The following is a 15,383-nucleotide window of genomic DNA, read 5'->3' as shown; positions in this document are numbered from 1 at the left end:
TTGTAAGTTTCTTCTAAAGTTAGTGTTAAACTCTCTAACAATCTCGATCGTATCTTTGTGGATGTCATTCCAGCGATAAAAGCTCCACGGATCGTATCATTTTTATTAGTATCAGCATCTACAGCAGTAAAATTGCAGTCTTTTGCTAACTGTTTTAAAGATTGCATGTAAGAATCGATAGACTCATCTGTCTGTTGTCGTCTAGTGGTTAGTATGTGACGATCATGAATAGTATTGTTTGGTTTGATGTATATTTTTTCAAGAGTTTGAATGGATTCGTTGTAAGTGTTACAATCGCTTATATACTTGGCGAAATATAATTTACTAACAGTTGTAGCTTAGTAGTATCATTAATATCTAGGGGTGGTACAGCAGCACCATCAGCAGAAACACCGGTAGTGACAATATGGGCAGCTAAAAAGGTTATAAAAGTTCTCTTCCAATGCTCCCATTCCTTTGCTGTTGATTTCAGAGATGGATCCCCGTCGAACCTCTCGGGTCTTAGATACTTCTCCATTTATGTTGATTAAATTGAAATGATAAAGCAAAACCTAGGATATAAGGTTTTAATCAACATAAATTGTACAAATAATGTTAACAAAAACAATAGAAATTAATATGGCAATGACAGTGACTTCTGTCAAACACTGACAGCATAAAGTTGCCTACAATATGCAAAGTCTACAGCCAAAGCAATACCAAGGAGGTTAAACAAAACTAAAAGAAGCTATACAAACGATAACACACTGGTATAAAATAGAATACTAGACGGAAATATGGTGGATAGAACGGACAAATCATTCACTGGAATCTATGGGAATACAAACTTTGAAGAGCAAGGCCACAGAAAAGATAGGAAGACGATATCAGAGAACATACAGGAACAATATGGACGAGCATATCCCAGGAAAGAGGGAAGTGGAAAAAGTGTGGAGGTATATGTTGGACGAAAAGTTACTATTTGAAGTCCTAGTTTTTAGTTCATCTTACATTAGAGAATTGATATTGGTAAGACAGAAATTTGACAAGTTTGCCCACAGTAGTGATTAATTTTCTAATTTCTGTTCTTTTTTAATCTTTTGTTCATGTATTTTTGTGCTTTAAGTAGTGTATCAACAAGGTAAGTCCTGGTTAGGTAAATGCATATTCTGTTGTTGGAGATATAATAGACAAATAGCACTAAATTATTATTATTAGTAATTGGTAAGAGTGCTGGTATATGCGATTGGTTGGATGGTATCATAAGAAGCTTAGATAGATCTTATGCAATTTTCATTCATTTTTCGATTTTTTTGTCTTACCTTTATATGACATGGTCCTGTCTCGAAAATCAGAAATGGGCAAAACGTAAGAACAAAAGCGATTGTTGTTAGTAGTTATGGGTACCCATGTGTTATTTTTACAGGACGTTTATATGTACAGGGTGTCTCAGAGTAGATTTTAATTACTATTTAAATGGGAATAAGCCACAATTAAAAGTTAAAATACGTTTATTGACGTTTCAATTTCCACTTCGGAAATCGTTCTCAAAATACAAACATTAGTAAATTTAATATACTAATGTTTGTATTTTGAGAACTGTCGTGTTATCGAAGAGGGGTTACAAATAATAGTCCTTACTTCACATAAACATCAGTTTATTCTCAACCCTAAAAACATACATCCATGCCCGAGCTTCGGCAACCTTCACATGCCTTGTCTAACCCCCGTCATCCGTGTTGCCTAACTCCGGCACCTATATCTTAAACTAGGCTAACAACACATCTCCCTTTTTTTTTATAAAAGATCCCTGTGTCACTGATGATCTTATACCTAAACTAACTTAAACTACTACAAACATAATCTGTTAAATGAACCGGTTTCTTCACAAGTCTTTTTGGCCTGCTAGGCTTTACGCACTCAAAGTCCGATACACTATCAGTGTCACTATCACTTTTATCCTGACCCGATGGAGGTAAAACATGATTTCCACTTTGTTCGATTTTGTCCGGAAATACACTGGGTTCCCCCCTACTACTTTCCTCCATAATTTTACCCTGTATGTCACCATTGCTTTGATTAGAGCAAGGCATTAGCTTTGTGTTACTAGAAATTGGCGGAACATAATCATTTGAGGATTCTGGTTGGGTGCTCAATACAGGGAAACAGTAGGGTGCATGAATCAAATGCCATCTATTTCTTCTAAATTTCCCAGTTTCAGTTTCAATTATATAGGACCTGGGTTCCTGACAGATCGCAACAACTTGCCCATATTTCCTGATATCAACCACCCACACAGAATCACCAACCTTAAGAGGATCTAAATCCTTGGCATTGTGTCGCTTATTGTAGTTTTTCACTTATTTATCCTTTATTTCGTTCTTTTTATTTTCAGTGTTTAGTTCTTTTGAAAAGTTTAATAAGCTTGGAAGCTGGGGCAAGTTAGATCTTAATTTTCTATTCATTAATAATTCAGAAGGTGAAACACCACATTCGAGGGGTGTACATCTGTATGCTAACAATGCCAAACTTAGGTCCTCTTTTTTATTTTTCTGAATTAATCTTTTTGCAATTTGTACAGTACGTTCCACTCCACCGTTGCTCTGTGGCCAGTGTGGACTGCTCGTCTTATGAACAAAATTATATTCTTTTGAAAACTTTATAAATTTTGATGAAAATTGAGTACCACAGTCGGATCTAACTTCCTCTGGGATACCATAACGAGAGAAAATATCTTTAAGTTTAGGAATAATGGCATCTTCTGTCATATTGGTTAAAGTAAATATTTCAAACCAATGTGAAAAGTAGTCAGTGGCAATCAAGTACCACTTATCATAACATTTAAACAAATCAACCCCCAGTTTTTGCCACGGCCTTTGTACAGTATTGTCTTTATGAAATGTTTCTCTATGATTTACTCTGTGTTCAACACATTGGGGACAATGTGTGACTAGGTTATTAATCTGGGATGACAAACCCAGCCACCAAACGCTCTGTTTGGCACGATCTCGACATTTTACAATTCCCATGTGGCCTGTATGAATAAATTCCAACACCTTGAGTTAAAGACTCTTAGGAATGATTATGCGAGACCCTTTTAAAAGTAATTGTTCCGAATAGGAAATTTCATATCTATATTGATAGTATGGCAACAATTCAAATGGCAATTTAGATCTTTCAGGCCAAGAAGACAAAGAATATTCTTTTAGTTTTTTACAAATATATTCATTTTCTTGTTCTGTTTTTATTAAATTCAAAAAATAATCTTTAATTGGTAAATTATGAATAATTGACTGCACATATGCTGCAGTTTCTGCAGTTAGTTCTTTATTAGCTAACGTATCTGTTTGTAAGGGGGCCCGACTTAAAGTATCTGCTACAATTAAATTTTTTCCCGGCGTGTAGATTACAGTATACTTGTATCGCATTAAGCGCATTCGAAATCTTTGCAAACGTGGCGTTAACTCATCTAAATTTTTAGTTTGCAGAATTTGTAGTAAAGGTTTATGGTCTGTTTCAAAAATTAGGTTAGGAACTCCTGAAATAAAATCGTAAAAATATTCTGCTGCCCAGGTAAGTGCAAGAGCTTCTTTCTAAATCTGAGCATATCGTGTTTCAGCTGAGTTCAGAAGCCTAGATGTAAAAGCCACTATTTCCCGAGTATGATCTACATTTTCTTGAAATAGACATGCACCTATACCAAAACAACTTGAGTCTGCACTAACAATTATGGTTTTATTAGCATCAATAAACGCTAGATTTGGAGGGCTCTCTAACTTTTGTTTTAAAGTGCTGAAAACTTTATCTTGTGCTGGACCCCACAAAAAGTTAATATTTTTTTTTAGTAAATGTGTTAATGGTTCAAGAATCTCAGATTTATTATGAATGTATTTTGCAGCAAAATTAATCATACCCAGCCATCTTAACAGCTCAGTCTTATTTTTTGGTTCAGGAAAATCACGGATAGCTTTAACCCTATCTGGATCAATTAATATCCCTTGCTCAGAGACCATATGACCCAAGTATTTAGCTGTTTTTGTTGCTATAGAGCATTTGTTTTTATTTAGTGTAATACCTTCCTTATGAAGTTTATTAGGACTGTGTTCAAAATATTGTCATGTTCCTCTATTGTCCTTGCATGAATAAGAATGTCATCTATATGGACAACACAGCCTTCAATGCCAGTTAAGATTTTTGAAAATCTCATAGTAAAATACTCTGGGGCACAAGATATACCAAATGGAAGCCTTTTGAAGAAAAATCTGCCAAAAGGTGTTATAAAAGTTGTTAACAACTGACTTTCCTTATTCAATTTTATTTGGTAAAATCCACTTGTGGTATCCAATTTTGAGAAGAATTTAGACCCTTTCAACTGTGCTAGTGTATGAGATATTTTCCCGAGAGGAAAATGTGACCGTAACACGTTTTCATTAAGTTTAGTATAGTCACCACAAAGCCGTACACAATCTCCCTTGTCCACACAAACAATTGGGCTGACCCAAGAAGTAGGATCTTCAATGGGTTCAATTATCCCTAATTTTAGCAATCTATCAATTTCAATTCTTAATTTTGGTAACAGAGGTAAAGGAACAGTTCTGGGAACGCTCTGTACATAAGGTTTAGCATCTGGCTTAATTCTAATTGACATTTCTATTTTAAATTCACCTATATCACTAAAAATACCAGGAAATGTTTTAGCAACAGACTCTAAATTAAATTTTGAAAACATATTAGTACTCTTAGATTGATTACAATGAACAACATTGCAACTGATTTGATTTACCTGTTTAAGCTTACATTTAGAAAAATTTAGAACATTAAACCTAATGATTGACTCTCTGCTTAATATAGGTTGTCTCAACTTCCTAATACAATATATTGTTTCATCATTTGTAAAACCGTCATAAGTAAATTTTATATGTAGCTTACCCACTGTGTCTAATTTATGATCGTCCGCTGCACCAATTGCATCACATGCCACAATTTTACCCATATATTCTGGAGGTAATTTTTCATAGGGAAAACAGTTAACATCTGCTCCTGTATCCACAAAAAAAGGTACCTTAAATTTGTCATCCAATAAGATGTCTACATACCAACGATCCTTCTTGTCTAGGTACACTTGGCCAATAAAGGAATCTGTATGTACCACTTGATTTACTGAATCCCTTCCTTCGTCGTCTGTACTACTGCTACTGGTGGACCTTGAACACTTAACAGCTCTGACAGCTTTCTTCCTGCACATCACACTCCAATGACCTCTACGTGAACAAGATCTGCATTCAGAGAACTTGGCTGGACATTTCTCCCTATTTTTACATGTAGGTATGCCACAGTATCCACATCTGTAACCTTCCTTAACTTTCTCATGAGTTGTTTCTTGTTTAGCAAAACTCTTACCTTGATGTCTTTTATCACTACGCTCCCTGTAGTCCTGTTTAACTGCACTAACTGACTGCTCCTGTCTCATAATTCTATTTTGACTATCTTGAAGTTCAGCTTGGCGTGCTATTTGTATTGCCTTCTCTAGTGTCAAACCATCATTTAGTTGCATTCTTTCGCTCACCTTTTTATCAGCTATTCCGATAACAATCCTGTCACGAATTAACTCATCTTTAAGAGCTCCATAGCTACAGTGCTCTGCAAGAGTATGTAGACTTGAAATAAAGTTTCCCACAGGTTCTCCTGGCCTTTGTACCCTTGAATTAAATTGAAATCTCTCAAAGATTGTATTTCTTCGGGGAACAAAATGATTGTCGAAAATCTGCATTACGTCTTGAAAGGATGCATTCTCCCCTGGTTGATTTTGAAGTAAAATATCTTCTGCTTCATTTCCCATTAAATACAACAAAAGGTCTAGTTTATCCTTGTCAGATTTTTGTCCAAATCCACTTACAGACATATATCTCTCTACTCTTTTCTTCCATTGGTGCCATGTCTGGGGCTGTGTAAAATCAAATTCGCTTGGAGCCGAAATGTTCGCAAACACTTCTTTATTTATTTGGATAGGTGCATCCATTTTAAGGATTTTAGGTCCCCTCTGATTTATAGGTTATGCATAAGATTTGCACTGCTGTCACGTTCGATCACTCTTTGCTTGTTTAATGTTAACAAAACAAAGCACCAGCTGCCACCATGTCGTGTTATCGAAGAGGGGTTACAAATAATAGTCCTTACTTCACATAAACATCAGTTTATTCTCAACCCTAAAAACATACATCCATGCCCGAGCTTCGGCAACCTTCACATGCCCTGTCTAACCCCCGTCATCCGTGTTGCCTAACTCCGGCACCTATATCTTAAACTAGGCAAACAACACAAGAACGATTTCCGAAGTGGAAATTGAAACGTCAATAAACGTATTTTAACCTTTAATTGTGGCTTATTCCCATTTAAATAGTAATTAATTTAAAATGCCACAAGAAAATAGCTTCAGAACAATATTAAGAGTAGATTTTAGTTTTTAAATCAATAAAACTCTGTTTCAGAACCTATTAGAAAAACATTTATTACGAAAATTGACACACAGAACATGCGGATTTAATTTCTTAAATGAGACGTCGGTTAAATGTTGATCATCTCGCTCGTAGCACTATTGCAATCTGGATCGCAAATTGAGAGACACGCGCTCACGCATATTCACTGGAATGTTGTTAACAGTGTTGCGAATATTTTGCTTCAGCTCTTCGATTGTGGCTGGTGGATTAGCATAGACGATGTTCTTTAAATACCCGCACAGAAAAAATCTTAAGTGGTAAGGTCAGGAGATCTTGGGGGAAAACGAATATCACCATTTTGTGAAATCAGTGTGCCTGGAAACATGTTAGGGCGTTTATTGAAGTGCTCGCTGTGTGTGCTGTAGCACCGTCTTGCTGGAATCATGTATGGCCTGGATTATACCCTGCAAAATTATTCAATTCTGGACGTAGCCAATTCAGCAACATGGCAGTGTATGGTCCACTGTTGACAGTTAGCGTGCGTCCTCTAGCATCTTTAAAAAAGTAGGGTCCGATGATCCCCGATGCAGACATACCACACCAAACTGTCAGGACACCAGTAGCGAGCATTGTGCTTATTGACATATCCATTAAGGTGAAAGTGAGCCTCGTCACTGAAAATAATCCCTTCTAAGCCACCGTCATCCCAAAAACAAGTCATCATCTCCTCAAAAAAGGTTTCCTCAGTAAATGATCAGTTTATTTCAAATATTGGCTTAACTGAATTTTGTAAAGGTGAAAACTTAAATCCTTCTTCAAAATACGCTGGATACTAGCACGAGATAAATTTAGTGCTTGTGCAAGTTTGCGAAGTGAACGCCGATGATTACCATTCACAGCACGTGGAACTCTTGCAATATTGACAGGAGTGATAGTTTTTACTTTGCCTGGATGTTTCACGTTTGTAACAACTTCTTTTTCTCTAAATTTCTTTACCCATGCGTGCACTAACATCTCCGCTGGTGCATTACCCACGCGTCTTATATTGTACCGCTCACAAAACATGTAGGTACGCTGCGGTTTCGTCCACTGTTCCATGGTAACTGAAATTCGCACATGTCTGCTGCACGGCTGACATATCGTTTACATGGAATTTCGAGCAGGGTCGACGTAAGTTAAGTTTAAATACCAAAATCTACTCTGAGACACCCTTTATTTTATGATTTATAGTACGAATAGATGCATTGACTATATTGGTTTTAGTGATATAACTTTTATAATATTGAGTTTATAATATTGGGTGAAGTTCTTTTTAAGAAAATTATATTAGTTTAGCAGACTATATAGTTATTGTATTCTGAGGATGTTTTGTATTTTTCCATTTTATATTTTAGTTTTCAGATAACGTAATTAATATATTTCAAATAGTTTATTTATATTATATTATTACTAAGTATTAAAATATTAAGTTATCATATTGAACGTTGATTTTTCGTTTTTTTTTTATCTCATATAGATCTCATAAGCATCTTGTTTGTAATGTAATAAACAAGAACTAATTTCAATAAATTAAATTCTCATTATATAATTAAATAGGCATTTAAAACTAAAATATTTCTATACTTCTGATAAAACACATTTATTTGTATAAATAGCTACAGGTTACCATGCAGTAAAGTTTTAGATCATTTTAAAAATACTTTTTTTAATTTCATTTAATTATTTTATACTATATAAATATTTAATTAATAAAATAAAAAATAGGCCCAACTGAGATATGGATGGACCCCAGACCTCCAGTACCCAAAGTGCAAATAATATCCATTGATCTATACTTTGTTTATTTCCTTACAAAAATTATACAGAGAACATGTAAAGGTCGGAATAAATAAATTCGTTAAACGCTTGATTTAGCCGTTAGGCAAAAAAAGCTCAGACACGTCAATTTTTATTTTTTAGTTGCGCATTTTTTGCTGAACTCATATTTTTGACGTCGTCATCACTGTTGGAGTTATAACGTCATTATTATTATTTTTTAACGGTTATGCTTTATTTTGACACAATTATCAAAAAGAGCGCATATTTTTTTATACGAATGTCATATTTTTCTTTTGTCGTTTATGGACAGGACTAAAACCTACAAACTATTAAATTAAATTCACAAATTGCAAACCATTTGCATCTTGACAATATGCAAGACGATGTTGAAACTCTTGCAAAACAATATTAAGGATCTCAGCATTAATTAAATTAGTTTCTGTCCTAAGTTCATCAATATTCTTAGTTATGTTAATATAAACTTAAGACTTAAGCTATACCTATAAAAAAATCCAGTGGGGACAGATTAGGAGATCTAGCTGCCTACTCTCAAAGTCCTCGTCTTCTAATCCATCTATCAGCAAAACCATTATTTAGATATTCACATACATGTCGTGTGTAATGCTGTGGTGCCCCATCTTGCTGGTACCATAGCAAATTGTCCGGTAGCTGAGGATTTTGATGATTTGGGTATAAAATTATTCGCTGTTGAAGTAAATTCAAATATTTGTCACCGTTCAATGAACCGTCAATAAAAAATGGTCTCACAATTTTATTACCATTTACTCCCGCCCACACGTTGATTTTCTGTGGATACTGAGTCACAAAATTCTTGTCTGCGATCGAAGTCATCTTAATCAAGTTCATGAATTACTTTATTCTCTTTTAGAGACTTTAAAACATATGTTTGACATACCGATTACTCCAATGTAACCTGACGGGTAGTTTTGTGAGGATTTATTGCACTGATAATATTACATCCAATTGTTGATCTTGCGTAAGATCTGGACGACGTTTCGGATACTTACCTCTGACATTGCCAAATCTCTGTACGTTGTTTTAGGCTTAAACGGGCCGGGCCATGATGTCGATAACTTTTCTAAAACACAATTATTGTTTAATAGCTAACCATTATTTGAAGTTGATGTAGTGCAATTTATTTTTAATTAGACATGTTTTTATCCACTAAAATATGTAAACCGATAAAAAGTAATTTTAAAAAACCATTTACAGGCAGCGGTGGAACAAAAATTAGAAAAATTAGTGTTTTAGTATTCGCGAATTCATTTCTGGAAATGTTATTTGACATAACTAACATATGAAAGAATATGACATTTGCGTACTAAAAGTTGCGCTCTTTGCATTTCGATCTCTACCTCTTTCGGTCGCACCATTCATCTCATTATTCCTCATCTTCTCTCCATTCTAATACTGGTAGATAATACTCTCCTTATATTTCACGGCTACATAGTTTAAGGCCTGTTTTGTCCATCGTTCGTTTTCCATTCGCATTACATGCCCGTAATATAAAAGTTGTTTGGATTATATTATATCTATGGTATTGTAAATACTTCCCGTTCTTCTTTTTATTTATTCAGTTGGGATGTGAGGAAGTCTGGATATCCATTACACTTTTCTTATAATATAATCATATTATAGTCTATTTCTACCACTTTCAGTTTTTTCTTCTCTTTCATCGTCATTTGCAGCATTCAGATCCGTACATCAAAATTGGTTTTACAACCGACTTGTAGATTATCACTTTTGTCCATAAACTAATTTTGGGAGACCAAAGTAATGAGTTTAGTGTTTGTACCACATTTCAGCCCTATTGTATTTTCTACAATTTTCGTATTATTCGGTTAACTTTCGAATCATATAATCCACATTTTCTTCATCCTTCCAATCTTCATCCAATATTTCATACAATCTTTTTAAGGGCAGTGTATCATACTTCTTCTAAATCAACGAACATTAAATGATTCTTGAGTAAAATGTCTGGCTGTTCCTTTCTCTGTAATTTGTTGAAGTACAAATATATTCTCAACCCAGGATCTGCCAACATGAAATCCACTCTGATAATTCTATTTCTTTATATTGGTTTTCGATTTGTTCTTTTATCAATAGACTTACAGCCTTCCTAATGAGCTAATAACGCTTATACTTCTGTAATTTTTGCATTTTTTTTTTGTCTCGTTTTTTTTTTGTGGATAGAACTTATTTACGCCAAGCTCCAATCTTCTGGAATATTTGTTCAACTAGACATTTATTAAAGATCTTCGCCAACAATTCTATTAGTATGGACGATCCGAGCGTTATTAATTCAATGAGGATTTTTCCAGGTCCTGTGGCTTTCCCGTTTTTCATTTGCTTTAATCTTAATCTTTAGTCTTATCTTGTCCACAATGATTGGTTGTACTTTCACAATATTGTCTTGCTTCCGGAATATGGTCTTGCTTTCGTAATATGTAATTAGTAATATTCTGTCCACTCTGGCATGCTTATGGGGTTTATTCTCCCTTCGGGGTTTATGCTTACTGTATCAATTTGTAACTGGAACAGCAAAGCAAAACTTACCTCTTCACTCTTTTCGAGCGTAAACATTCCTTATCTGAGGAATTTTCAGTTTCAGACTCAGATTTATATTTTTCTGAAGAATCCCCTTGAAATGACTCTTCCTCTTAATTTTCTTCCTCTTCGGAAAGAATTTCGTTGCTTAAATTGTTGCAAACGTGCCTTCTCGTAACCATCATTCATTTTGTAACTCACTGACAATAAATGTATAACTGCGAATTAAGCATAAAAGCAGGTTGAGACTTGTAACGATGCCACAACCGACATATAAGCCTCAAAGCCGAAGCTATGCGTGTACTCTGAGAACTAATTAGGTTTATAAAAAAGGAATTGGACCAAACGGAAAAATTTATACTATCCTATTTTTGGGCTGTGAAAATGTTAACATAATTTTAATAATACATACTATATTTAAGCTCTCTACTCTTTTATATTTTGATTTCTTTGTGTATTTCGACAAAGATCAATTTCTTCTTTTAATGCCAATATGATCTATTGTCTTATTCTTTAGTATTTAGTATTAGTAAATATCTATATGATAAATATGATGTTTGAATTAATATATCAATATTTGATTAGTGAATATATTATATTATACTAAGTGACTTATAATATATAATGTTTAGGTTCCTGGATTGGCCGAAGCTAGGCCGTCCCTTTTACGAAATGACAAGGTATATTTAAAAGAGAAGAAGTCTGATTCTGTAAAGTATGAAGGATGTATTCACGTAGTACTTGAAAAAAGCGTGTATATAGGATTAAATCACAGGTAAGAATTATTTTAAAATTGATCTATCACGTAAGAAATATGCAGAGACGAATGTGTTTTTTAAAGCAGACAACGATTAAATATCCCACTTCTTATCGGTACGTTAGCGCTGGCATATTGGAACTATTAGACTCTCCTTAATATTTCAAAAGTGTTTAGAGCGATTACTTGTAATCGCTCTAAACCAGCCATCATGCCTAATATTATTAAAGGCTTTTTGATAATCAATGAAGCATATAAAAACATCAAGCCTTTGGCAAGCCGTTTTGTGCAAACAGCTTTAAAGCAAACAATGCTTCTCTATGACCCCCATATCCGCGCACGTTTTGTTTATTCTTGAATGGATTATACTCGAAAATGCCTTGTGAGAGCGTGACTCATCAAACTGATTAGTCTATAGTCTTCACCAACTTTGATAGTTATAGTCGTATATTACATTAAATAGATACGAAGTTGTTTGATATCGAACTATTTTAAAATTTTTGCGTAAACTTCATCAAGACCTAAACTTTTACTGTTTTTCAATTTATATACTGCATGTCTAACTTCACATTCAAAGATTTTGGACCACTCGTGTATTGTGTTATAATTATTTACACGCTGGTGATTAAAAAGGTTTTTCGCGTAATTTTTCCAAGGTGTCTTCAGTTTATTTTATTTTTCTTTCTTATGAAGGCTAACTAAATCGTGCAGTTGGTGAAGTCTTTTTGCTTCGTCGCATTGTTCTTGCATCCATTTCTCTTAAGCTTCTCTTATTAATATCTTATTGCAGAATTTAGCATTTTATATTCCATGTTAATTTTTAACAAGATGAAGTCCATTTATCAATAAGTCCAAAATCTCATCCTTTATCTATGGTTTTATATTTTCCCGCGTTGTTGTTCGAGGACATTTTAGTGGCTGTTTTTAGGACACGTTTAAACGTATTTTAAGCGTATATTGAATCTATTTTTCTGGCTGGAATTGCTTTCCTGCAAAGGTTGTCTATTTTTGCCTTAATTTTCTCTTGTATTAATGAGCATCTCATCATCATCATCGTCAACCTGTTTCTGGACACTATTCTCCTTCAGCTCTTTCCATCTGTTTCTGTCTTGTGCGGCTTGCATACAGTTATTGCTAACACGCTTCAGGTCGTCAGTCCATCTAGTTGGTGGGCGTTCCCTGCTCCGTAGTGCTTCTTGTCTTAGTCTCCACTTGACAATACGTTTTGTCCATCAGTTGTCTGATAGTCTGGCGACGCGACGTGCCCTGCCCAATTCCATTTAAGCGACGCGATTTTTTTGATGGCGTCGGTTTCGTTGATGGTTTCGGTCTCAGAGAGACACCCAACATGTGGCGCTCCATAGCCCTCTGAGTCACGCGAATCTTATTCACGATCTTTTTTGTGAGTGTTAATGTTTCCGCTCCATAAGTGAGTAAAGGCAACACATATTGGTCAAAGATTTTCCTTTTGAGGCATATGGGCAGGTCCGATTTAAATACATAGTTTAATTTACCAACGCTGCCGAGGCTAATCCTATGCGACGTGGGAGCTCACGTGTCTGGTAATCCCTGCCCAACCGAATTTCATGTCCTAAGTACTTATACGATGCAGTTTGCCCAATATCCTTTCCATCAACATCAATATTTCGATTCAACACCAGCTTAGGGAACACCAGCTTAGGGAACATCACCAACAAGGAATTGTGATATAATTTTTCAAACATTATTATTGCATCATCCATACGATCGGATACAAGGACGATCTCATCTGTAAATCTCAAATGACTGAGCTTCTCTCCATTTATGTTGATACTATGCTCGTTCAGATGTGCCTTCTTACAAGTATGTTCTAAAAGCGTCGTGAATAGCTTTAAAAATGCGGTATCTGCTTGCCGTACTCCTCGCTAAATACAGAATTTATTTGTTTCTTGTTCAGATAGTCTTACGCTATCTGTGGCATTTTGGTAGATATATTTGATTTTGTTAGTGCAGCGATAGTCTATTTAGCATTCTTTCAATGCTTTTAACATTTTCTGATGGCTTATGGTATCGAATTCTTTCTCGTGGTCCACATAAAGTATCAGTGCCAATGGTTTGTTGTATTCTGCAGACTTCTCTATCAGGTTCTTTATCACTAGTAAATGTCGTTAGTGCTGTATTTCGATCTAAATCCAATTGGTTCTTTAGGCTGAGAGAAGTCTAGTTTAGGCTGTGAAAAGTTTATATATGTGTTAAAGCAAACTGATAGGATGGTAGTTTTTTTTTTAGATCTCTTATGTCTTCTTACTTGTGTAATACAATAATGACTGCATTGTTCCATTAAAAAGGAGTTTTTCCTTGGTAGATGCATTCGGCTAATTAAATTAAATAAAGAAAATCAGACCGGAGAAATAAAGAGAAGGATACGGTTGGCTTGGGTAGCCTTCGGAAAACTTTCCTATATACTAAAAAATAGAAAATACCCCCAATATTTAAAAACAAGAGTCCTCAACCAATGTATACTTCCTGTTCTCACCTACGATTCTCAAACTTGGACGTTTACAAAGGAAAACATGGAAGAAATAGCAAAGACCCAAAGAGCCATGAAAAGGCAAATGCTGAACATCAGGCTATCAGACAAGAAAAGAAATACTTGGATCCGCAACAAAACAAAATTGACCGATGTATTAACGCAGATAGCAAAACTTAAGTGGAAGTTCGCTGGACATACCATAAGACAGAAAGACGACATATGGAATAAGATGATTATACACTGGAGACCATATAGTTACAAACGAAAAAGAGGAAGGCCACAAATGCGATGGTCAGATGACTTAAAGAAACACGCAGGCTCGAAGTGGATACAATAAAGAGACGTGGAGGAAGGAAGAGGAGGCCTATGTCCAAAATTGGATAGCAAGGGCTGTAAAGATAGATAGATAGATGCATTCGGTATAAAGCTTGGTCAAAGCCTGGATAATTTTATTTCCACCTAGTTTAATCGCTTCGATCACTATTCTGTCATCGCCAGGGGATTTGTTATTTTTCATCTCTAAAAGTGACAATTTGATTTTCTAGAGAGTAATTTCTGGCATTAATTTTAATCCCTGGTTTATGATTTTGGGCAGGGGCTGATCTTGCGTTTCGTCGGTGCTCTCATACATTTCGAGCATCTAATGTCAATAATTTTCTTTTTTGGCTTTTACTTCTTTTTGTTAATAATTTGCAACGAAAACCAAAGTCAGCAAATATTTGCTTATAGATGTGCTGTAATATGTGTTATGCTATTCTGATATCTTCTGTTAATTATAATATAATCAATCTGATTTCGCACACTTTCTATCGCTACCTTTCAATTTTGTTTCAGATTTTTTATATAAGTATTTATTAATAAGTTCATTCTTTTTGTTTAAGATTTTTCAAACTTTTCGTTAGGCTCGACATAGGTCGTCTTCTATCTCTTTGGTAAATCTTGTCCAGTATTTTCTTTTTATACTTAACTAAAAATAGTTTCTTGCATATTTGTGTTTTTAGCGGTTGTTAATTATTTTATTCCTACAATATTTAGACGAGGCAATGAAGTAATAAACCTAACAAATTTTTGCAGTTGGATGGATCTCAATGAAACTTCTTACATTCAATTCGTGGGAGTGAGAAAGTTTTGTAAACAATTGACGAAAATGAGTTTAAGATTACTACTCGAAGGTTTTGGGGTCACTGAAAAATTCGACACATTTATGGAAATTCGACAAAAATCGGAGCAAACTTATTGCTCATGGATTTTTGGGGTCGCTGAACACTAATATCATGTCGGCGATGATGTGCGAGACATCTGGTGCTTAATA

At 34.8% G+C, this 15,383-nt stretch overlaps 1 protein-coding gene across 1 annotated transcript in view; it reads left to right on the top strand.

Moving 5' to 3' along the window:
- The window catches only part of LOC140431658 (putative helicase mov-10-B.1), a 98,737-nt gene that overhangs the window by 48,524 nt on the left and 34,830 nt on the right, over positions 1 to 15,383 (top strand). Inside the window, exon 7 of the mRNA XM_072519546.1 lies at positions 11,435 to 11,577. Within this exon, the coding sequence (XP_072375647.1) occupies positions 11,435 to 11,577 (143 nt within the window). The remainder of the gene's footprint in view (positions 1 to 11,434; positions 11,578 to 15,383) is intronic.

The sequence above is a fragment of the Diabrotica undecimpunctata genome, chromosome 1, assembly GCF_040954645.1.
Source record: "Diabrotica undecimpunctata isolate CICGRU chromosome 1, icDiaUnde3, whole genome shotgun sequence".
Lineage (NCBI taxonomy): Eukaryota > Metazoa > Arthropoda > Insecta > Coleoptera > Chrysomelidae > Diabrotica > Diabrotica undecimpunctata.
Note: the sequence above shows the minus strand (reverse complement) of the source record. Positions and strands in the feature narration are given on the sequence as shown.